This window comes from Antedon mediterranea, chromosome 9 (genome assembly GCF_964355755.1).
Source record: "Antedon mediterranea chromosome 9, ecAntMedi1.1, whole genome shotgun sequence".
NCBI lineage: Eukaryota > Metazoa > Echinodermata > Crinoidea > Comatulida > Antedonidae > Antedon > Antedon mediterranea.
In genome coordinates this window covers 19,622,757-19,646,830 of record NC_092678.1, presented here as the reverse complement: position 1 = coordinate 19,646,830, position 24,074 = coordinate 19,622,757, and the positions used below count along the sequence as shown (strand labels likewise).

Below are 24,074 nucleotides of genomic sequence, written 5' to 3'. Positions count from 1 at the left end.
GGAGGTAGAAATAGATACATCCATGATTCAACAATACAATTCATATTGTTCCAAATACAATACAACCATTATTATCAGAATAATTACAACCAATCATTGTACAGTTACGGACTATAAAAGCCAATGACTGTGTGTGGCTGTCGCTGTGTAATATTGTTTTAATATATAGATTTAAACATGGCTTTTCCAGAAGGCTTATCTAGCTTGCAAAAAGAGTTCAGCGTTGTTAATAAGGAGAAAATTTGCAACCTATACGACAATCATGCAACAGATTTTGATGAGGTAAGATAATTTGGCGAATCCGCCACGAAATCCGCCAACAACTGATTCCATAATATTGGTATGGGTCGCTATGTGTTATAATCTCAATGACGTTTCTCCTTGTTCGCTTTCACAAACGTACTGTAAATACATCTAAATCAAAAAGCACTCTATTGCGATTGTTTTCTTGTTAATTACAAATTACATAAAGAACATTTGGCAGTATATGCCTATATGATATTTCATTCTGATTGATATTAATTGTTTGTCTTCGATAGATAGTTGGTACATTTACAGGTAAAGGCCAAAACATGACGATAAATGCGTTGAATGAATTGGTCCCAATAAAGAGTTCGCGGATTTTGGACTTTGCAGCTTGTACTGGTCTTCTTGGTGTGAAAGTGAGTAGCCTAGAACATTCTGTTATAACACATGACCAATAAAAATAATTACGTATTTATTGTGCTTTGTTAGTGTCGTGCTTACAATTTAAAAATAATAATTATAATAATAATTTATAGTGTAGGCCTACGCAACATTAATCGTAACGGAAATTCCAATAAAATTCGTATTAAAAAAAAAAAATTATTCAGTAAACCTTAGCATAAACTTATTAACAATTATCTTGTTTTTTTTGCAGACGCATAGAAGCGGCTTTACAAATATTGACGCATTTGACGGAAGTCAGAACTGTATAGAAGAATGCAAAAGGAGAGACATCTATACAAACTTTATAGTGGAATTTGTTACTGATGCTCCACTTAGTATTGCCTCAGGTATTGCATTGGGTTTTGGAATATAATTATCTTTCTTTTTCTTTAATACTGATTCAATAATATTATAGTTGATCTGAGTATACTCAGAATGCAGAACTAAATGTAGTCTCCTCCCACCCTTGATATGGTTTGTTTACGTCATCTTCAATTTATCCGTTCAGAGGTGAAGTATTGTTAAGTGCCAAAATGTTTATTTTTACCAACATTAAACCATCACTTTCTAGAACCTGGACTATAAAACGTCACAAAAGAAACATGAATCATATCAGTCATATCCATAAAGTGTGACGTAAAAATTGAGCTAACTACAATTTTCTAACATGCAAACGCTGTCGAGCCGTCTGTGTAGTTGAACAAAAAATCGCTTCCCGGATGATATTTGGTTATAGATATTTTCTATTTTTTATCTCTGTCGTTGACGTAGACACATATGATGGTATTATTTGTTCTGGTGGATTTGCTCTCAATCACTTACCGATCTCGGTACTTTCAGAATGGACTCGAATCGTTAAGCCTGGTAAAATTACATTGTTATACTTATATAATACTATCTTCATAACATTAGAAAAGATCTTCATACTTGAACTGCAAATGTTTACTGATTTTACAAGAGTGTATTAATATATGTAATGTGTGTTTATTTTATTATATCAGGTGGTTACGTAATCAGCGCATTTCGAAACAAGTGGAAGGATATAGAACCAATGTACAACGATGGGAAGTTTGATAATGAGTTACAGCGATTAGAAAAAGAAGGGAAATGGACGTTTGTTCGTAAAGAACTCTCTGATCCTGAAAATTATGAAAAATGTTATATATTGTATATACATCAAATACTGTAATTGATAAAATTGAAATGATTTCATTTACATTTTATATACAGTAATACATCATTTTTCTATTGTTATTTATTAATATTAAGTATTAAAATAATGGTAAAGCCCAGCTGTGTAAATACATTACAGTTGTTGTAATTGTAATAATTATAATTATATTATTAGATTTATTACCGTACATAAGTATAGTAGGGCTAAAGGTGAGCCTACCACGTATTACCCGGTCTTTATATTAATGTTTGGTTGTTCTGTGCTAAATCATATAACATTGGTTTCTGGTGGTATCTACAATATCTGAAGCTATGATAGTTAGGTGAAGGGGTCTCTAGTTGAACTTTAGAAGGGTCAGGGCCAAGGCAGTGTACAGCAGACCCGAGCCAGGGGTTTTTTATGGATCGGACTGCCTACTCAATTAGGCCTAATGTAAATTAATTATCTTTTGATAATTTTACAAATTGATACAAAAAATATGAAGCTGTTGCTTTTTTTGTCTTGTGTGAGTTCTTCTCACGTTTATTTAAATTCTCATTGATGAATATATTATATACATATAAGTACATTTGTGACAATTAAAAGTAAGTGTTTAGAGTAGTTAAAATACCGGTATATTTACATAATAAGATGCCAGAATTAATTATAACCATATATTTTCTCATTTAAAATTTTAGATATATGAAGCTGTTGCTATAAATGTATTGAGCAAAACGTTAAATTGTATTAAAACAGTATTTTAAATTTTAATGCTAAATAAAGTCAGATGTTAAAACCACAATTTTCAAAAATTCATATTTATTTATCCACTTATAAACTGCAAAAGTGTTACTTAATTTTAAACAAAAGAAAATAATGATAAGACATTTGCAGGAAGAAGCAAACTTTGCTCTGCTACCGGTATAACACGGTTCAAATTTGTGAACATCCATAAACTACTCGGAAAATTCGGCCTAATATTTACGGACGTACGGAAATGAAGATAAATAGGGTACTACACGCATTGGAAATAAAAAACTATACGCACAATTATGATTTGGCCTAAAAATTGGCCTTAGATTATGGTAAACCACCAGCAAAACGCAATAATTATGGACAAATCGATTATTAGCCTTGTCAATATGCCTAGTATTTGAAAGGAATGAATATAGGCTATATTGCGTTTGTCGATGATTTTTTTAATTTTTGTGTGAATGCTTTATCCATAATAGATAATAACTGTGATGGCGCTAGTAATACTCCTGTGCGTTGGTAATTTGTGAATGACGTAGTAGGCTACATACACGAGCCTAGATAGGGAAGATAAGTACTGCAGTTCATTGCGAGAGGAGGGGGAAGTCCGGTAATGTGTCATGAAAATGTAACAAGCCAGAGATGAAATAAAATTACGAATACATTTAGCTGATTTTTGTTGTTTTAGTCGTCGTCAGAAGTTTATCGACCGACATTTCTCATGTGCAGTAGAGCGTTTCTTTGATTGAATAATTTTGTTTGTATTATAACACAAGTTAATTTTGGATTTTTAGTAAATTACTAAGTCAAGTTAAGTCAACACGGTAACCAATCCCTCACTATTCAATCCAAACTGTTATTATTATACTACTATATTGTTGCGTGATATGAAAATGGATTGATAGTAAAACGTAACAAAGATACGTCCTTGTCTGGTTATTAGGTATTCATGCACTGATGAAGCAGAGGATTATTTTGTAGCGTTCCATTTAAATTAAATTTTGTTACAAAGAAATTTTGTTGTTGTGAAGGTCGTTAAATTCGTTGCCGCCAGCATTATATTACTTCTTTACAAATGTTAACAGTTAAGCCAACAAGTCCTGCAACTCTGTAAATTTATGACTAAGCCTATCAACTTCAGGTTCCGGATGGATATTGTATACGTTGAAATGGAACTCAATATTAATTTAGTGGCAGAAACAACAATAGTATAAAACTAAGGGTGTTGCCCGGGCCACTAGGGAAACACCCCTGGGTCCGCCCCTGGCTATAATAAGCATTGAATTTGCCTTCTCACCCAAAGTGTGCTTTTTTCGGGGCTTGTAACCAGTGGCGTATCCAGTAGGGGGGCCGGGGGGGGCCCGGGCCCCCTTTGATTTCGTTTCCGTCGGCACATCATCGCGGCCGTCGGCAAACAAAGGTGCCGGGAAAAAAAATAAACTATTTATTCTGACAATAATTGAACTGTAAACATAATTCTTTTGAGTGTTTGTTTATTTACATATCATATCATCATTGATCCCTTCAGATCAACTATTTTTTATTTTCATTACATCTAACGAAACACGTAAAAAATGTGTAGCACGTACGTACGGCCGTACGCGGTAGATTGTTTACTCAAAAGTCTTTGACCTTACCCTAAAACCTTGTTTTTGCATGCAGTTGAGCCTCTCATGACCTGGGATTTGTATGTCTTCCTACGCTAAGAGATTATATAGTTTCACATGCCATGTGCTTTTAAATTTTTGTCTAAGATATATTTATTATAAGTGCCAAAAACCCGTTTTTTTTCTCGATATGAGGCCTTTATTATTCAAAATTTTTTAAGAAAAAGCACATATACCATAAAAAAATATCCATGTAGGTCCTATTTCATTTTTGGAACAGAATATTCCGTGAGGCTCAACTACAAAACCACCATTTTGTGATATGATGTCATCGTAAGCCAATCAAAGCTGAGCTTTCTCGGGATTGGCATTGCTCACGGTTGGATGATTTAGAATTCTAGCTGATTTGATTGGTGGATGCGAATCACCCGCAGCGGAATGTTTTCTCTCGCGCGTGTACCATGAATCTCTCTGATCGTTACTACACAAAGTTAGAGCAATGAATTTGTCCAAATTCCGTTAAGTAAACAACTTTATATATTTTATAAGCATTTAATAACATGTTTTATTGATATTTCCAATGGTAATATATAAAATAAATTACTAAAAAACGTAATTATATGTAATTATTTTAACCAAAAATGGCGTAGTTAATAGAATTGTCGACTGAGGCCGCAAATTGTTTTACTTCTTTCGTGGCTAAAAACGATCATTTCGGCGATGTTTTAGACCCTATACTACAAATCAGATTTTCCTAATTCTTTCTTTAATGTGATATGAATACAACATACTAACAGATAATGTTGGTTTGGTTTTAATTTTGCATCGTTATCCCATATAAGACAATATGACTATGTAATCCTAGAATTGATCAGAGACGTCGTGTATGTACAGATAATGACACCAATTTTGTCGGCAAATTGGCAAATCCCGCCCCCCCCCCCCCCCCCAACTTCAAAATCCTGAATACGCCACTGCTTGTAACTTTAACGCAAAACAAAATACCGAGTGAATGATAAAACAATCGGCGGTGGTTCCGAACACAGAGCACGCGCATCTAACATACGGCAACACATCCTTTAAATAGTTCACGAGGAGGAGGACAAAAGTACGATCGTTTTGCTCATTGGTAGCATGCTGCATGAGAGTGTTTTTTTCCGGCCAATTAGTGGTGCCATTTATCATGAATGTTATGTGCGAGAGTACCATTTCCGGCCATCAAGGGGTGTCATTTAACAAAATTCGCCTCAGACCCACTAGGGAGTGGGCACGTGACCCGTGACCAGTGACCCAAAAAGGCCTACTTAGTGTCCGGAACCCCCCCCCCCCCTTGACATATCTTGGCTATGGCCCTGTACAAATAGTCTGTAATAGGTCATTTGGTATTTCTTACAATGTGCTAAATCATAACATAATAACAATTGCTGGTATTACAGTATCTACACTATCATTTGGGGGAAGGGGATCCTCTGGTCAAACTTTAGGGTGTCATGGTCCCGGTCATGGCACTTGCGGTGCAGCAGACAATTAGCCTGCCGTTACCTATTTAGTATTGTATGAACACAACTTGTTCATTTGGCAATAATTTTGGGTGGTATAGGCCTACCTCACTCATCTATGCTAACCCTATTTTTAGGCCCTCCCTCGGGAGAGCAGATAAAATGTCTGTCGTTGGTGATATTGGTATAAGGATGCCAATGAGCATCACATGGTGGTAACATTACGTTTTTTCTCTCTCATCTAATTGGTGCCGATTTTTTAGCACCTTTTGGGGTCCCCCCAATCTAGACGCAGCAGGGGGTACCCGACAGCGATTTTTTTTTTGTACATAAGTTGGGGACCCCTCATGAAACGTCACAAAATAAACATGAATAATTCATCAGTTAATTGTCTTACTTCGTGTGCACCCAAGCGTATAGCAACAACAAGGTGATTACACAACTGCGATACGATTCTAGGCCTATCTCCGCTGCGGTTGCGGCGTGCGATTTCATAAAAGAATAGCGGCGTTTTGTGTGGATTGTCGAAATAATCAGCCTTTAGTTTTTGGGGTTTTTTAATAGAATTTATTACTAAATAACTACGTGTTAAAATTATAGTTTCTATTAATACTATTAGGCCTAATTATTAGTCTCTAAAACCCATGTCTATTCTAGTGTGACGTGTGTGTTTTAGGTATGACACAGTCCGAGTAATAAGTCAGCAAAATTAAACAAATTACATTACACAAAAATACATTTTTTATTCTCGTGGGTCTAATCTTTCCATCTCATGTGTTCATATACGCGCATTTTTAAAGTTCCTTTGAGTACATGCATATTGTTTGATAATCAAATAGCAGAATTAAAAAAATTACAGTACACAAATTATACACATTCTCGTGGGTCTAAACTTTCTTTGGGCTATGTCCAATTACTACTCAGTTGAATGTGTCTTGCCTAGCTCTCGATTTGCCTCGACACATTTTGCATAGTGGTGTGTGTGAAGAAGAGTGCGCGAAGGCAATCACGTGAATTGACCTAGAATCCTAGGCCTAGAAAGAATTGTATCACTTGTTGCTGTACGCTTGGGTGCACACGGAACAACAAATTTAACTGATGAATTATTCATGTTTATTTTGTGACGTTTCATGAGGGGTCCCCAACTTATGTACGAAAAAAAAAAATCGCTACCCGGCAGACTCCCATTTCCATTGACTTCAAGTGACCCCTGACACACTTAAATAATCAGATATTGGTACCTAGTTCATCTAACCAAATGTCTCTGGGCTGTCTGTCTACTTTTTCACCGGTAGTTTAAAGATGTATTGTCCCCCTGAAAAAAAATTTTTTTTCAATATTTTTGTTGAATAGGCCATTTTAATTGCACATAAAAGTTATTCACTTTAACCTCAATTTGGATTGAAAAAAATAATTTTTTACACGGGAAAATCGCAATTTAATGCAAAAATTTACCAACCGGAAGCTATTTGTCTGGAAGACAAATGTGTTCCGGTTTAATTTAACCCTTGACCTGAGTTAGCTCATAAATATTCATATTGTATGGATACATCGTGTGGATGATGATGCTTTCCAAATCAACAGCCAACAACGATAGCAATGCATGCGTGCGAGAGAGTCGAGTAGTGATGCGAGACGAATCTTGATGAAAACACGAAAACTATAGCTAGCAGAATGCTAAGTTAGAATTACAGTTGGTAACTTTGATGTTGAATCTTATTCATTTAGGTGAGTTTTTTTTTCGCTAACAGGAGAGGCCTAGCTAGGCCCGAATTTGCTGCTACTGTACTACTACTACTAGGGCCTAGTAGCACTGACAGTCTCGAGTAGCCTAACTGCTGCCTAGAAAGAAGTAGAGTGTAGTACTAGTAGGCCTAGGCAGTACACTGCTAGCTAGGGCTACAGTAGACCATGGAGGTATAAAAATACCTCCATGAGTAGACCACCACCAGAAGGGATGTATTTTTGTTTTAATCATGATGAATCGGTTTAATTTTTAAAGATTTCAACTATCTATTCGGCAGTGAAAATAAAAAAAAAAAAGAAAATCTAAATATTGTTTTGGATGTTTTACTGATGCAATATTTTAAAAATATTTTCTGTATCAAATGCAATAGGTTCAAATTAACATTCCGCAAATAAACATTTTATGCAGATATTTTGACACAAATTTCTTTTTTTTTTAGGTTGATTGATTGAACAATAAGAGCAAGTAGTGAGAAACATAAAATGTATCGTACAGTGGCAACATTCACAATTTATTGAAACGTTTCTTACTAACTACTGTATTAAAATGACACTTTGTAATGGATGTGAGCGATCTTAGAAGACTATAGTATACTAGCTGTCGTAATTACTGCCACAATCAACACATTGATAATTAGTAGACAAATTGACACAAAAAACAATACAGGAATTCAATAAGATATACTGTATATATATATATTTTATTAACTCCTTTTGCACTGTAATATTTACAGTAAAATTATGAAGTGTAAGTAAATTTGAAGAATTTATCCTGTGTACTGTTGTTGTAGTTTTTTTTTATTTATTGAATGTTATGTTTACAAAAAAAATTATACAATATTTTACAAGCTGGACAAGAACATATTGGCCGAATGCAGCAGGAGAGTCAGAAATATTTTTCCTGCAATATCCAATCATATTCCAATACCGAGTCTATCATTGTTGTCTTTGGGTGACCTCTGTTCCAGTCTTCATCAGCTCAACGTCTTTAAAAAAAGTAGAAGCAAAGTATGAAAATCTGTAAAAAATAGATCATGCATATTTAGTGCAAAATTGGGCTAGTGAAATTGCTTACTTTGACATAGTCAAATAAGTATACTACCTTTCTATGGTAATTAAAACACATTACTTATAATGTTATTATAACTTATAAAAAGAGAAAATAAATATTTGACTTACTACATAGAGAACATTTGTTTGTGTTGTAAAATGGCTAAGCTGGCTTTTCCCCTCTGTCTACTTGTACAGTGCTGCTGGAAGGTTCTCAATTTCAGGCTTGTATTGCAACCATTTTCCCTGAAAAATGTTTGTTTTATTTTTATCATAAAAATTAGTTAAACAAGCTTCAACTGTAAATATATATGGTACAGCAAGCTGGCTGTATTTTCGGTATGTAGCTAAGATTGATGGCATATAGCCTAGGCCAGTCTATGAAGAGTACAATGTATAGGGCCTAGCTGGGCATCTTCTGCAGGGACCCGATTGTCACAGTCTGCTTGCTACTAGGCTAGCCTAGTAATATGCAGCAGCATGTATTAATTATTCTAGGCCTAGCCCTGAACTGAAAAAATCCCAGGCTAAGTTAATTAATTTACCTTCCTGTTATTATTGCGTTATATATATTATTATATTTAAAATAACCGTCTAGGCCTACTTACCGACAAATTAACAGCTCAGCTTTACATATTTATACGATCAGGCCAGGGAAACCCACAGTCGAGTCGCGTCAATCTCTGGTGGTGTTGTTGTTGTACATACAACGTGCATCGTCCATTGTTAGATCAGATCTCTGCTGTGTGGATGCTCATTAACATATCATGCATATGTATGAGTTAGCTCTACCGGCCTAATTTCTGAGCCGATGAGTTCGAAAAAAATGGTAAACTTATTTTGATTTTTTTATAAGCGAAATCAATATTTTTTTCGGATTTTTTTTCGGTGGAAGTGAATAACTTTATGTTAACTACAAAACGGTCTATTCAAAATTTGATTTTTTTCATCTTTATTTTTCATTTTTTGGGGGAAAATACATCTTTAACTTTTACCCGATGTTCGAGAGTGCCGTAGTTACGGCTGTATGACGTGGCATCGTTAAACCCGGTATTAAATGTTTCACCTGCATACATAACAAGCACTTCATTCTATGGAAGGCCATTTTGGACATTTCTAAACATACATCTGTAGGCCTCCTAAATAGTGTAGTTTTGTTTTTCTTTATCTATGTTAGGTATTTCATTATATAGGCATAATGCATTCAATTATTCTAAATCAGTTTGGAATGTCATGCTTCGGCGCATTTGCTCTCTAAACAATTTGTGAATTGGTAAAGAATGCATATAAATGGCCAATATAGTGTAACAGGTTCGTACTACTAGCGTCGTAGCTTTATCGCGTAGTATTTTCAGGAGCTGCAGCACTGGCACAAACACAATAAAGTCATCCACAGAGACAGTTCTCGGTTTGGAAAAGTTAAATTCTTTTATTGAAGCTAGTAACCAGTCGGAAGGAGATATAACAAAAACAGTGTTACTATATTTAAAATAACATATCAGTGATCGATCGATCGTATCATTAACGACAGTATAGGCTACTATTGCGTTGTGTCTAGTATAACAATCAATTAACTAATCAACTACATTAACTATAGTATAACATCAAATAACTAATCAACTATATTAACTATAGTAAAACAATTCTAAAATTAAGAGAGATAAAAATATAGATGCTTACCTAGTAACCAGTCGGAAGGAGATGAAAACCTTCACTTTGGGCTAGGCACTAGTAAGTGTCATCCATTCCCAGTTGGGTACTATTACAATTTTTAACCGATGGTATATACATTTACCATAACGTTATTTCATAGTTTACAGAACGATTGTATTGTAACTCGAGTCATACACATGTAATTATCAATTTAAAGTTCGGTTATACAAAAAAGAAACTATTAAAAATGCAAATCAATTAACAAAATCCCTTGTCCATTTATGAACTGACCCATACTGAAACATTATACACTAAATATTCATGACCATTTTCCCGCCACTTGGATGAGGTGACTCATCTATTTATAGCATGGTCATTTATCATTCCAGCTTTTACTTTAATGGGTCCCACAAGGTTTCTCAGATTCAAGTCAGATTCAGCAGATAAATCATTCAAGTATTTGGGTATAAGCATACCTGTTACCCTGTTACACTCACCCCCCATTTATCTGCTAAATCTCAGTGATATACAAATGCATTAACCTAAACCTAAATACACCGGTACATTTAGTCACTATTTATACAATGAAAATGACATCATAGGGAATTACATAAAAAAACAAAAAAATAAAAACTTAACTAAATGGCATTTATAAAAAAACGAAACTGTTATATCACAACAGTATACCTGTACCTGATTGAACCAATGAGAGCAAGTTATGCAGAATTATTAGAAACAACCAATAACAATTTATCCAAATGGATTACTATTGAAGGGTGGCCATACCCACAATAGTCGGTGTACAGAAGTGCCCGTTTACACTTCAGAAGTTTCTCGAAATCCTGCGATTACTACTCGAAGGTTCAATCCCACCCAACACAAGGTGATGTACCAACATAACACAAGCCATACACATGGCAAACAAGTATGTTAAAAAAAACATTATCACACAAAAGATACAGTATACAATAAAGGTAACAAATTAAACTATTGAGATTAAAATTAAAAAATCAAGTAAAATTGTCTTCTCTCAGACATAATTATATAAAAAAAACAAGTTAAGTGTCAAGCAAAATTAATACAGTTTAAACAATCAAACATCTAAACAACCCACATGGGATGTTAGTGTAGGGGTTCCCCAGAGCCACTTAGAAATAAAGCCGTATCGGTCTGGCGGTTTAATTACACGTTTCGAACGTCGGAGATTTAAGGTTGGTTCTGAACGTGTTTCTCCTGAGGAGTTATCATCAGTATGATCCATGACGACTGCGACGGGAGTGATATCATGCTCAGTTGAAGGAGAAGTTTCTGACGGTTCCACAGATGCATGGACAGAAGCAGGGTTGATAGATGGTGTTTCTTGTTGTTCTATGGATACTGTATTAGCAGATTCTGATACTGCAGCTTCAGGGACGTAAGGTTGAATAAGATCCACATCTTTCCAAATGGCTGGTTGTTCAGAGTTCGTTGACGATGCATCATAATCTGTTATATCTGTCATGAAATCACCATGGTCAGAAGGTGTAGGTGTAGGTGCAGAAGACAACGTCTCGATTGCTTCATTTTCGTCACTCACTGGAAGGAAATTAACTTTTAAAATGAAGTTCCGGTGAACAACACAGACCTTTCCAGATGAGTTACTTTTTAATCGGAACGTATGAGTTTCCGGCCATTTTTCTAAAACTACATGGGTATCTGAATCCCACCTATCAGCGACCTTTCGCTTCCCTGCACCTTTGTTGGCTTTTAAGACGTGATCACCTATCTCAATGTCGGTACCTCTCATTTTCCTGTCATACAATCGGGCTTGTCGCCGTTGGTTTTTCCGCGCAGTCACCTCAACTGTCTTAATGGCGTCTTCAAGTGACTTTGAAAGTGATTTAATGTAGGCATTGTAGTCTGGAGATTGATCAGTACGGGAGAAGGTTCGGAAGACCATGTCTACTGGTAACCGTGGCACCCTTCCAAACATAAGATAAAATGGTGCGTACCCGGTTGTTTCATGAACAGTGGAATTATATGCGAATGTCAGGCTTTGGAGCTTGTTAGGCCACTGGTACTTGTCCTTGGGAGATAAGGATCGAATCATATTGCCAAGAGTACGGTTAAAACGTTCCGTGCAGCCATTTCCCATCGGATGGTACGGAGTTGTTCGTGACTTGGCGACTCCAGAAACATCCATAAGCTCAGCGATCAGGGAACTTTCAAAATTTGCACCTTGGTCAGAATGCACTCTCGTCGGGAATCCGTAAATGCAAAAGAAGTTGTTCCACAACTTCTTGGCAACTTCTTTTGCTGATTGGTTTGTGCAGTGGTAAGCTTGAGCGAGTTTTGTGAAATGGTCTGTAACAACCAAGACGTCAATCGACTTGTTGTTGTGGTCTTCTGCTGTCCAGAAATCTATGCAAACAAGTTCCATTGGATATGTAGTTTGGATACTTTCCAGTGGGGCCCGGGCAGCCGTCTCAGGTGTCTTCGCCACTACACAGCGTTGGCACTGTTTAATATAATTTGATATGGAGGTCTCCATGCTGTTCCAATAAAATCGATCTCGGCATAGGCTCATCGTTCGATTCAGTCCTTGGTGCCCCATCTCATCGTGGACGCCGTTAAGTACTTCGGCCTGCATCGATTTAGGAACAACAAGCTGGGAACGTGTTTGTTTATTAATAGGATTTTTTGTAAGTCGAAAGAGAACACCATCGATAAGTCTCAGTTTATCCCATTGCCTCATAATTACGTTTATGGCATTGGTGTCCAATGCCCGCTCTCTCCGGGATGGCCTCCTCTTCCGCTCCACATACTCTATAACTCTCTGTAGGATATTGTCGTCTAATTGTTTCTTCCGTATGTCATCATTAGTATAGGAAATTAAATTGGTGTTTAACGTAAGTTGGTCATTTATCATAGATTTAGCGTAGACAGATGCCCTGCATTCTGTGTGTTCTTGCCAGTGTAGGTGTTGGTTAAACACCACACACACCTCACTCTCCGATATTTCATTAAGTATCCGTTGACTGTTCACCCGATCCCTGAATAATCTATGAATATGTGTACTCATTACTGGAACGAATGGTTCACGTGACAATGCATCAGCGACGATATTCTTTGGACCTGGGACATATTTGATATCGAATGTGTAGGGTGCTAATTTTGCCACCCATCTCTGCTCACACGCGTTCAACTTTGGTTTCGTTAGTATGTACGTAAGCGGGTTATTATCAGTCCAGACAGTAAATCGATTATTCTTTAGCCAATGGCTAAACTTTTCACATATGGCCCACTTTAGTGCTAAAAACTCCAGTCTATGAGCTGGGTACTTCATCTGGCTTTTTGAGAGCGACTTGCTAGCAAATGCTACTGGTCTGGGCTTGCTGCCATCTGCAGGAGCCTGAGATAAAACAGCTCCCAATCCAGCAGTGGAAGCATCTGTTGATAAAATGAACGGACGATTAAAGTCAGGGTGAGCTAAAGTTATATCCTGAGAAAGGGCTTGTTTTAATTTTTCAAAGGCATCCTCACAAGCAGCGGTCCAATCACACGGTTGAAGTTTGCGAATTTTATGTTTACGTTTCCCCCGCTTGCAAGGCATAGTACCGGATGTAAGATTAAATAAAGGTTTTGCAATAGCTGAGCAATCCTGGATGAAGTGCTGGTAATACACCACCATCCCAAGAAAGGATCGAATCTTCTTAGGACAAGGGGTCATTCCATCTGAGGCCATCAGGGCAGCCTTACTAACGTCGACTATAGGTTGCACCTTATCTGAATCAGTATGAACCCCAGACTCGTCGACCACATGTCCTAAGAACTTGACGCTGCGACGTAGAAGGTGGCACTTTTTAGGTGCTAATTTCAGACCACTATTTCTTAATCGTTCGAATACCATCTGAAGCCTTTCCAGAGCCATTTCTTCATTTGGTGCAAATACAAGAAGATCATCTAGATATACTAAAAGGCTTAAAAAGTTCTGATCACCAAAGATTCCCATCATGATTCGCATGAAATCAGCGGGTGAATTACAAAGTCCTTGAGGTAGTCTGTTGTACTCATATAGTCCCATTGGTGTGGTGAAGGCTGTGTATTTCCTGTCGTCTTCATGAACTGGAACGTTATAGTACCCTGATGTAAGATCCATTGTGGAGAACAGTGAATTACCTCCGAGGGCTGCAAGAGAATCTCCTTGGTTTGGCAGGGGATGGGCGTCTTTCGTTGTTCTTGCATTGAGCCACCGGAAATCTGTGCATATACGCAGGTCACCGTTCTTCTTCCATACCAATACAAGTGGGGATGCCCATTCACTCGAAGACTTCCGGATGATGTCTTTTTCCTCCATCTCATTGAGGACATGACGAAGTGTTTGATAGTCTGCTGGGCTTACCCTTCTATAAGGGAGACGAAATGGTCGGTCATCGGTCAACCGGATACGATGTTCAATACCTTTCACCTTTCCACAGTCGAGCTTATCCTTCGAAAAAATATCTTGATATTTAACAATAAGGTCAGCCAATCGGTCTTTGTATGAGTTAGTTACTTCACTTGAGTCGATGTCGAGATCATGAATTCCACAATTAGCTAATTTGGAATTAAAGCTAGGTTGGGGTTCCTGTTTGATAGCAGCTGTGTACTGGCAAGTAGGTTGGAGTTTTGGTATATTTTTTAAGTTCATACAAGGGGACACATCTGCAACCTTGGCATTTCGTCTCAAAGTTATTATTTTGTCTGTGATGTTAATAATTTTCAGTGGCACCCACTTGTCTCCATACTGCATAGCTACAGATCTGGCAACCATTATACCTCTTGGTATAGCCCTGGATGTTGTGGGTTCGATTATAATGGTACTGCCTATTGATATATGTGTTCGATTTGGTAATTTGGCCCATACTAAATGCTCAGATCGTGGTTGCAGTATAAGAGAGTGTCTGAGTCGTAGTGTTCCAATTTTGTTCGGGATTGGTCCGGAGCTCCAGTTGCCAACATTTGATACCAAGTCTATAAACTCATCTCTGGGACCAGATGTGGTTTCTACTTGAGTGAGTTGATGAAAAATGTCATTACTGCCTTCCATCAATTGAATAAGTTTTCTAATGACGTTAGAACCAATAATCAAATCATCCACCTGTCCGGGAACAACTAAAACGGGAACATTAAAGTTAAAATTATAAATGGTTAATTTCAAATTGTACATATATTTACATTGTGTTTTGGATCCTCCACATCCAATGATTGTAACATCTACTGCTTCGCAATCTTCTAAATTGATGAGTTTTTTCTGTTTTAGTGAACTGACTGCAAAGTCACTAATAGTACACCCAGACGAGCCAGTGTCCAGCATACCGCTAACTATGTGAGAATCAAACACGGTAACGTTTGTAAAGAAGAGGCCTGAGTTGCGTGGCACATTCTGGGTTAATTGAATTGTTGGAGCATTCCCTGATTTGTCCACACCTTGCTCCTGTGGGCGTGGACTTGTTAGTTTTCCGATTTTTTCGTTTTAGTTGGGCAGTTGCGTCCAAGGTGCCCTTCTTGAAAGCAGCGAAAACATAGTTTACTTTGTATACAATGCGACCGGGTGTTATGTTGACCATCACCACACACCTTGCATACAATTTGGTTTGGCCCATCCTGGTGGTATTGTTGGTGATACTGCTGTGGTTGTTGTGTTGTTAGTTGTTCCAACACTGTCACCAATCGGTCGAGAATTACGTCTTGTTTAGTGGCGTCTATAGCCGTATTTTGATGAGCCTCGCCCGCTCTGGTTGTTAAGTGATGAGTAGATTTTTGCCTCAAGCTCAACCTCGTCTCTCTGTGGTGCGTTTCAATAAGTTCTTGAACTTCGTCAATGACCCACCGTCGGATTGGTTTTGTTCTGAATAGATCGCGAAGATCTTTATCAGGACAGTGTCGAATGAACTGGCTGATAAGCTCCATTTCTTCATCTACCATGCTGCCTCCATTCCGCCTTAGGACCTCATTGGCATGGATGATGAGCCTGTTTAGCCTGGCCCAGAATTCTAACGCTGATTCACCCACATAGGGTCGACATCCATAAAATTCAGCTAAAGGTGTATCTGAGAAAACATCTTCGCTAAAGTTCTGTCGGAGTATATCAAATAATACATCAGGATCATTTGCTTCGCTGAGAGTTTTTGATCTAAGCCCAACTTTTACGATTGCTTTGGCTTTGCCTAATAGGAAGGTCAAAATCTCATCTGATTGCTCACTTCTATGAATACCTTTCTTCTTTAAATAAGATCGCGTCTGATCCTCCCAATCGTTAAAGGACAATTTGTCAGTGTGTTCACCCCGAAATATTGCAGGTTGTTTTATTTCTTGCCGTATAATCACCCTTTGTTCTACCGGGGTAACGGGCACAACTGGATTATTAAAGGATCCCACCTCTATTGTTGGTGGCATCATTATAGGTGCTGATTGCGGGCGCCTAATCATCCCCCTACCACGACCTCGGCCTCTCTGTGGTGTATTTGGAGCACTATCCATATTATTACAATATTTCAGAGCGTAAAAAGAAATTGTAAGTTTAATTAATGATGATTTAAAATGATATTCAAATACGAACACGAATTAATATACACAATTAATAAATTTCGTAAAAAATTGAAAATATAAACACAATAATATAGTTTATAAATATTAGCAGATATACAATGTTCAATAGAACAATCTCCCCAGGTGAATAGTAATAAAACAAAAGTAATAGAGTTAAATGCATATACAAGTGAACAGGTGTTATAAAAAAATTGTGTACAGTAACACTTAATATAATTTCATTGACCTCGATTCTTGTACCTTGCAATGTAGAAAATAACCAATAAAATGTCACTCTACCAACAGACTGTTTATAGTAGAAACACAAATAGTTCAATCACTGACAGTGATGTAAATTTGTTTAAAAAAATATTTACAAAAAGAAAAACAGATCATGTAGTCTTCTTTAAACAATAATTGCTATAAGTGCAATACCACTTATCAAACGTTATCAAGGTCAACTAGTATAGCAATTGCAGTATTAAAATTATACAGTACATAAATTAATATAAACTGTGGTTAAAACTTAAGAAAAGACTAATCAGCACTTATCGTAGTCTTTCTTGAGAGTGATCCCTTCCTGGCTGAACAGCAAATCCTGGTCACGGCACCAAATGTAACAGGTTCGTACTACTAGCGTCGTAGCTTTATCGCGTAGTATTTTCAGGAGCTGCAGCACTGGCACAAACACAATAAAGTCATCCACAGAGACAGTTCTCGGTTTGGAAAAGTTAAATTCTTTTATTGAAGCTAGTAACCAGTCGGAAGGAGATATAACAAAAACAGTGTTACTATATTTAAAATAACATATCAGTGATCGATCGATCGTATCATTAACGACAGTATAGGCTACTATTGCGTTGTGTCTAGTATAACAATCAATTAACTAATCAACTACATTAACTATAGTATAACATCAAATAACTAATCAACTATATTAACTATAGTAAAACAATTCTAAAATTAAGAGAGATAAAAATATAGATGCTTACCTAGTAACCAGTCGGAAGGAGATGAAAACCTTCACTTTGGGCTAGGCACTAGTAAGTGTCATCCATTCCCAGTTGGGTACTATTACAATTTTTAACCGATGGTATATACATTTACCATAACGTTATTTCATAGTTTACAGAACGATTGTATTGTAACTCGAGTCATACACATGTAATTATCAATTTAAAGTTCGGTTATACAAAAAAGAAACTATTAAAAATGCAAATCAATTAACAAAATCCCTTGTCCATTTATGAACTGACCCATACTGAAACATTATACACTAAATATTCATGACCATTTTCCCGCCACTTGGATGAGGTGACTCATCTATTTATAGCATGGTCATTTATCATTCCAGCTTTTACTTTAATGGGTCCCACAAGGTTTCTCAGATTCAAGTCAGATTCAGCAGATAAATCATTCAAGTATTTGGGTATAAGCATACCTGTTACCCTGTTACAATAGTACCAGATCACCCGATGATATTTTGACACTGAACCGAGCTGACTGAGGAACAACTTCGGTACACAAGAGCATAGAGTGTAGACTTTTAAGGATGTCTATTATTCAATTTTCGAGCTGGTTAGACAAGTACAGGGCCGTCAATAAGGACACAATCTGCACTGTTTACGACAAAGAAGCAACAGCTTTTGATGAGGTAAAGTATAGGCCTACGGAGGGCATAATAACTAATTATCCGCCCGGTTATTCGTACTATCTCTAGGCCTACGTCAGATTTCACTTTCAGATAACATTTATTCAGATAATAATGAATGAACATATAAACATAGAAAAAAAGATATTAAAGTGAACATAAAGCAGTAATCATTATTATCATGGATCCCTTCTAGAAGTTAAAACGTTATTTAGTATCATAGGCAAGGCCTTTTGTCATGTATCATAATTCGAGACTGTGACGCGTGATCAGAATTGCAAGTGTCACATAATTATATGCCGTATATACAGTACCGAAAATAATCCTATTTCAAAGGGTTTTTTTCTAAATAATGATTGTTTATTTCTAGACTTTGGTTCGACTTAGGCCTAATGTTATTAAAAAGATATTTTGCCACATATGGCGTTTCATGCGTGTAATACGCCCATCGTGAAAAAAGGACAATATACAGACTTGCTCTTTGGTGGATCATACTACACAACTTTTGTACACTTAATTTCATATCAATTAGGCGCAGACACAATGATTAAGTTCAGGGCGCCATAGTTTGTCACTTTATTATAGACAAACCATTGTTTGTCTTTTACAAACAATGGTCAATTCATCGCTGTAGCTTAGGTAGTGTATCGGACGGCGCCTCGTAATAACTGGTATGTATATGACATATACAGTGTCTACCAAAAAGAATCTGAACCATCGGATACAAACATAAAAAAAAAAAAAAACAATTCAACAAACAAGTTACATTATGATAGTTTTTGTTTGTAATTTTGGCGGCGCCCTACCACATGGATAATATTACTGTTACAGGGAAAATAGCGGATTACTCATTCTTGTGATATATATTCTTTGTTATTAGGCAATAGGTACTCTTTCAAGCGAAGCACATACAATGACGGTAACTACTTTGAATGAATTGGTTCTAGATAAGAATTCGAAAATATTGGACTTTGCTGCTTGTACCGGGCTCCTTGGTACAAAGGTAAGTATTCCTACATTATAAAAACATAATTCGTTCGTCATCACGACACGCCTACTCCGTGATGGCACTGGTTACTATTCGTTATGCTTGATTGATTTCAATAACGTAATGTATACAGTATAATAATGGTGTCGACGTGTTCTAGTCGTTAATTACTGCTTGCTATGAACGACATTAGCTCTATACTATTGTCAATGTACGTGCCACGGAATGTTTCATCAAAGTTCGTCCTAAGTCTGATGTACCCTCACCCTAACCGGAGGTATCTTACTGCTAAGAGCAACATGTTGCTGCTCGACACCAGATAATATAATGGCGTTTCATATGACATCTCGGCCCCGGTTGAGAGAAAATTAGCTTATGGCTAGTTTCTATTATGATAAAATAGATAGATTTATATTTGTTTTTGCTAGACAATCTGTTCAGGAAGATATAAATAAGTATTCGTGCAATAGCAATAACTGATCTTTTAAAAACCTAATTATTTTCTTCTTTTTTCGTCAATTTTCTTCATGGATATGTATATCTTCGTTCTGTATATATGTTGGGGGTTTGGGGCGGTATAGTTGATTTTTTGACTTTGTGATGGCGCTAGTTACTATTCGTCATGCATGATTGATTTAAATAAATGACGTACTATATTATTATATTTTCGCTAAACAAACATCTGTGCAGGAAGAAATAAATAGGATTTTGTGCAATAGCAATAATTGATCTTTAAAAATCATCTAATTACCTTCCCTTTTTAGTAGGCCTACTGTATGTGTGTTGGGGGAAGTTGTTGTTGGGCCGCAGGGCACACCACCTGACAACAATTAGTTGTTGTCGGGTGTGAAAAAATGTTTGTTTTTCCAGATACATGGGATCGGCTACACAAATATCGATGCATTTGACGGAAGTCACGCTTGTATAGAAGAATGCAAGAAACGAGACGGGACATATACGCAGTTTATAAGCGAATTTGTAACCGATGCTGCTCCATTAAGTGTTGCTACTGGTAAGGCCTATCAATTGTGTTGTGTTTCTATTTTCTTGTTGAACGAACTACAAGCCGACCGTTGATTGACCTTTAACCTTAATCGGAGGGAAACAACCAAAGTCATGTGATACGAAATCAATGAATTCAAAATGGCAAGAATGTCTTGGTAGCTTAATGTGTACAATTTTTTAAAAGAATGGTGGTGTGCTATATACTATAAATGATCCATTTGATTTCATGGTTTTAAAACAATTTTTTTTTCTGATAACGTTGTAGATACCTATGATGTTGTTGTCTGCTCTGGTGGCTTTACTATCAATCACTTACCAATCTCGGTTTTGTCAAAATGGATAAGAATCGTTAAACCTGGTAAAATAAATCGGTTTCTCTAATATCTATGTGTCTATACAACAAATTCAATTGGTTTTATATCAGGCTTACTATCAGGGAGAATTCGATTGTGGACCTAGAAACAATCAACTGTGTTAAGTGGGGAGTTTAGCACGTCCTAGTATCCCCGCATGCGCACAACGTGGTTTTGTCGTTGGTTGGTTGGTGGCGTCGTCGTCGCAAATCGTATCAGTTTAAAGCCTGTAGGTATATCTTGCCATTCGCTCAGCTCTCTGTTGAATTATTTCTGTCCTTTTTTCATGTTTTCTTTATTTAGTTTTTTGTTTCCTTTTTCGTTCTTTCTTTCTTCCGTTCTTCTTGTTTTCCCTTTTCTTTATTTCTTTCGCCATCGCCAGCGCCATCACACTTCTTCCTAATGTAAAATGATTACATTCTTCAGAAAGTAATAATATTTATTTCTTCAGAAAATAATGAAATAATATGTAATGACGTATATTTCAGGTGGTTACGTAATTAACACATTTCGAAACCGATGGAAGGATCTTGAGCCAATGTACAACGAAGGCAAGTTTGACAATGAAGTGCAGAGATTAGAAAAAGAACAGAAATGGACGTTCGTTCGTAAACAATATTCTGATCCTGAGAATTATCACACATGTTATGTAATGCATGTACACAAAGTACTTTAAGTGGTAATAATAAAACAAATACGTTACCTACGTGAAAATAAGGTTTATTGCAAATAGCGTGAGTGATGTAGGCTACGATGGGAAGGGTTTGGGGAACAATATCGCTACCGTATATACTGGTGGTGGCGCTAATGCTCCCAAACCCTTCACATCCTGCATTGTGCAACGACGTTTCTCGCGAAATAAGCTATTTGCGATCAACCTTATATGTGTCCTACACCACCTATGCCTGCTTAATATACTAATTATTAGGATTCTAGGGAGTGAGATGACGACGTGTATTATTATTCAACGCGCATTGATATTATTTTGAGTAAATAAAAGAGAGTGCAACCGGACAGTTGATAGATAGTCTGATAAAAACAATAAAACTTTAATTGAAGAATGTATACAACTATAGGCTACATTAAGGCATTTTATTTATTAATAATGTTAATCATTAATAAAGCTCTTAAACTATATGGATTGTAAAATATGTTTCATTTTCGGTAATATTTTCGATTAGCGTAAGTGTTAAGGAATTGAAAATCTGTTGTTTTGCTTTCTTTGGTAGGGGAGTAGGCCTGGTTGCTGACCCTAAAGACGTGACATAATACAGTTTATTTTCTATATATAAATTTACGTAAGGGCAAAATTCGGTAAATCGCGCCTTACTTTTAGAATTTGTACTCGATGGTATATAAAGTTGGTTCGTACTTTCGGTACTGATTTTAACCACCTGATGTAACCCTGTTTACTAATTAAATTAAGTTAGATAATTAGTTATTGACGATTAAAACGAATTTAGGTTCAACGATTTGCCCCAAATAGGGGTCTTTTCAGATCGTGGTATACACCGTCTAATGGATGTCCATCTTGAAAAATACCCGCCACAAAAATGCGAGGAGGCTTCGCATTTTCCTCTCCTCCTACGATAATTGTTTTTAATAGCTGAAAACCGGTTGAACAGCTAGAGTACAGCATCATAATGTTGAACACAGGCCGATTTTTTTTAAAAAATACTATGTTGATAGATTTAATATAGGCCTACGTTTATACAATGTATTGATTTGCGATGAATGGAACATCCCAGTCTCTCAGTCTGCCAGAGTTTGGTTTAACACAAGTAGGTAAATGTATAATCCTTTGGTTTAACACATACGATAGGTAAATATATGGGCCCTTTGAGAATAAACTTGCAATACTTTGACAATACTGTAAATACCTATTAACTATTGTTGGTCCTCATTTGAATCGAACATTTCTTACTGTGAATGTTCGTACTGTTAGATTTAATATAAAAATATAATATACACAAATAAACTTTATTACTGAGGTTGTGGATAGGCTCTATATATAAACACATTATTATATACAAATAGACTTTATACTGACAGTTGTCTGAACGTTTGTATTAATTAATAATTACCAAAAATATAAACGTCGTAGTAGTGTATCGTGACATGTACTTTAATATTTCAATCGATTATGACAGTGACAGTTTTAACAAAGTATTATTTATTAAATCGCAAATGTTTTACTGTATTTAGAGGTATAGTATTTATAGGCCTATAAAACATGAAAAAAATATTTCGTTACTGAGTAGATAAAGAATATTTTAAAAATTGTTCCTCTTTGTACCTATCCGCTTTCGCATCCCTCAACCCTAATGTTACATACAAAACACAAATTGGTTTCTATTAAATGAGTCCAAATCAAAACTGGACTCATTTTGATAAGTTTCTCCTTCGGAAGTAATTCCCAGGGTGCTAATTTTAGTTGACTACATAAATCATCGTGTCTATTTATTCGTTTCTGTAAACGACAATGTATTATAGTCCTTCCTGCGGTACGTACATTTGAAATCGCCAGTTTTGCTACGCTGAAATTACTGTGTATTCGAGAACCATCTGTGGTCGTCACGACCTAGATGGTACGCGAGCGAAGCGAGCGTACCACCGCCGTACCATCAGCTAGTTGATATAATTCCAGATATATATGATGATCAATCAATTGTTCTTTTATTTAGCGCCCTCAATTGCATTACACTTTATATCGCGGCGCATTCGGAGTACGTAATATGTACTATACCAGACTATCAAGGATATTTTATTTTAACAGCTTATGGAACCTAACTGCATAACCCTATGAAACGCCAGATTCAATACCGTTTTAATGTGGAACATTAAAGACAATTAATTAAATGATAACGTGGATTTATAATAATAACACAAATTTATATTAGAATTTATATTTTATTTATCAATTATATTCAGACTTCTTTTTCACTTCGATTAAATTCCGACCCATTTGCTGGCAACAAATTTGCCCGTTTGTTGTCTTTATTTATTAGGGGTATTTTTTCTGGTAAATTATTATTTCGGTACAATTTTTGCTCAAAATGGCATATTCAACAACAAAAAATGAACAAAATTATTTTTTAAGTGGGACAATCTTTAAGAAAATTAAAACTAGGCCTACAAAGAAAATAAAGTCATAGCCTATTTAGACAACTGCACATATCTATAATAATATTCAGGCATATAATGAACGATATGCATGCTTAGTTACCAATATTACTTCAATGAGGACAGATTAATATAAATAATGGAAAAATGGATCAATACCAAGTCGTACTACGAGCGTGGCAGCTATTTTGTGTTATCCGTGTCACCAATGGGTCTTCGTAAGCTGTAAGCGCCCTAAGCTGTTGAGAAATAAT

The 24,074-nt window shown here is 36.3% G+C and overlaps 2 protein-coding genes and 1 long non-coding RNA gene across 4 annotated transcripts; 2 read left to right on the top strand and 1 right to left on the bottom strand.

The window, feature by feature from the left end:
• Positions 1–96: 96 nt before the first annotated feature.
• On the top strand, positions 97–2,639 carry LOC140059119 (demethylmenaquinone methyltransferase-like). The gene is made up of 5 exons (XM_072104960.1): positions 97–282; positions 540–662; positions 902–1,037; positions 1,462–1,554; positions 1,692–2,639. The coding sequence occupies exons 1-5, from the start codon at positions 178–180 to the stop codon at positions 1,877–1,879; spliced, it is 645 nt and encodes a 214-aa protein (XP_071961061.1). The 5' UTR covers positions 97–177; the 3' UTR covers positions 1,880–2,639.
• Positions 2,640–8,050: 5,411 nt separating this feature from the next.
• Positions 8,051–9,422, bottom strand: LOC140059042 (uncharacterized). 2 transcript variants are annotated; one of them, XR_011847101.1, is made up of 3 exons: positions 9,107–9,422; positions 8,628–8,744; positions 8,051–8,434 (listed from the first exon to the last, which is right to left on the bottom strand). It is a non-coding gene; the product is annotated as an uncharacterized lncRNA (long non-coding RNA). The 2 variants fall into 2 exon arrangements; XR_011847100.1 differs by having other exon boundaries at positions 8,052–8,466; positions 9,107–9,419.
• An 8,637-nt stretch (positions 9,423–18,059) lies between these two features.
• LOC140059019 (methyltransferase-like protein 27) lies at positions 18,060–21,596 on the top strand. The gene is made up of 5 exons (XM_072104831.1): positions 18,060–18,354; positions 19,232–19,354; positions 20,210–20,351; positions 20,610–20,702; positions 21,186–21,596. Exons 1-5 carry the CDS (start codon positions 18,253–18,255, stop codon positions 21,371–21,373), a joined length of 648 nt encoding a protein of 215 aa, XP_071960932.1. The 5' UTR covers positions 18,060–18,252; the 3' UTR covers positions 21,374–21,596.
• The last annotated feature ends 2,478 nt before the right edge of the window (positions 21,597–24,074 follow it).

Bases quoted from the DNA above. Each gene is read 5' to 3' on its own strand.
- LOC140059119 (XM_072104960.1), top strand. From the start codon at position 178: ATGGCTTTTCCAGAAGGCTTATCTAGCTTGCAAAAAGAGTTCAGCGTT. The intron at 663-901 runs GTGAGTAGCCTA...TTTTTTTTGCAG, and splicing joins CTGGTCTTCTTGGTGTGAAA to ACGCATAGAAGCGGCTTTAC. The intron at 1,555-1,691 runs GTAAAATTACAT...TTATTATATCAG, and splicing joins GACTCGAATCGTTAAGCCTG to GTGGTTACGTAATCAGCGCA.
- LOC140059019 (XM_072104831.1), top strand. From the start codon at position 18,253: ATGTCTATTATTCAATTTTCGAGCTGGTTAGACAAGTACAGGGCCGTC. The intron at 19,355-20,209 runs GTAAGTATTCCT...TTGTTTTTCCAG, and splicing joins CCGGGCTCCTTGGTACAAAG to ATACATGGGATCGGCTACAC. The intron at 20,352-20,609 runs GTAAGGCCTATC...ATAACGTTGTAG, and splicing joins TCCATTAAGTGTTGCTACTG to ATACCTATGATGTTGTTGTC.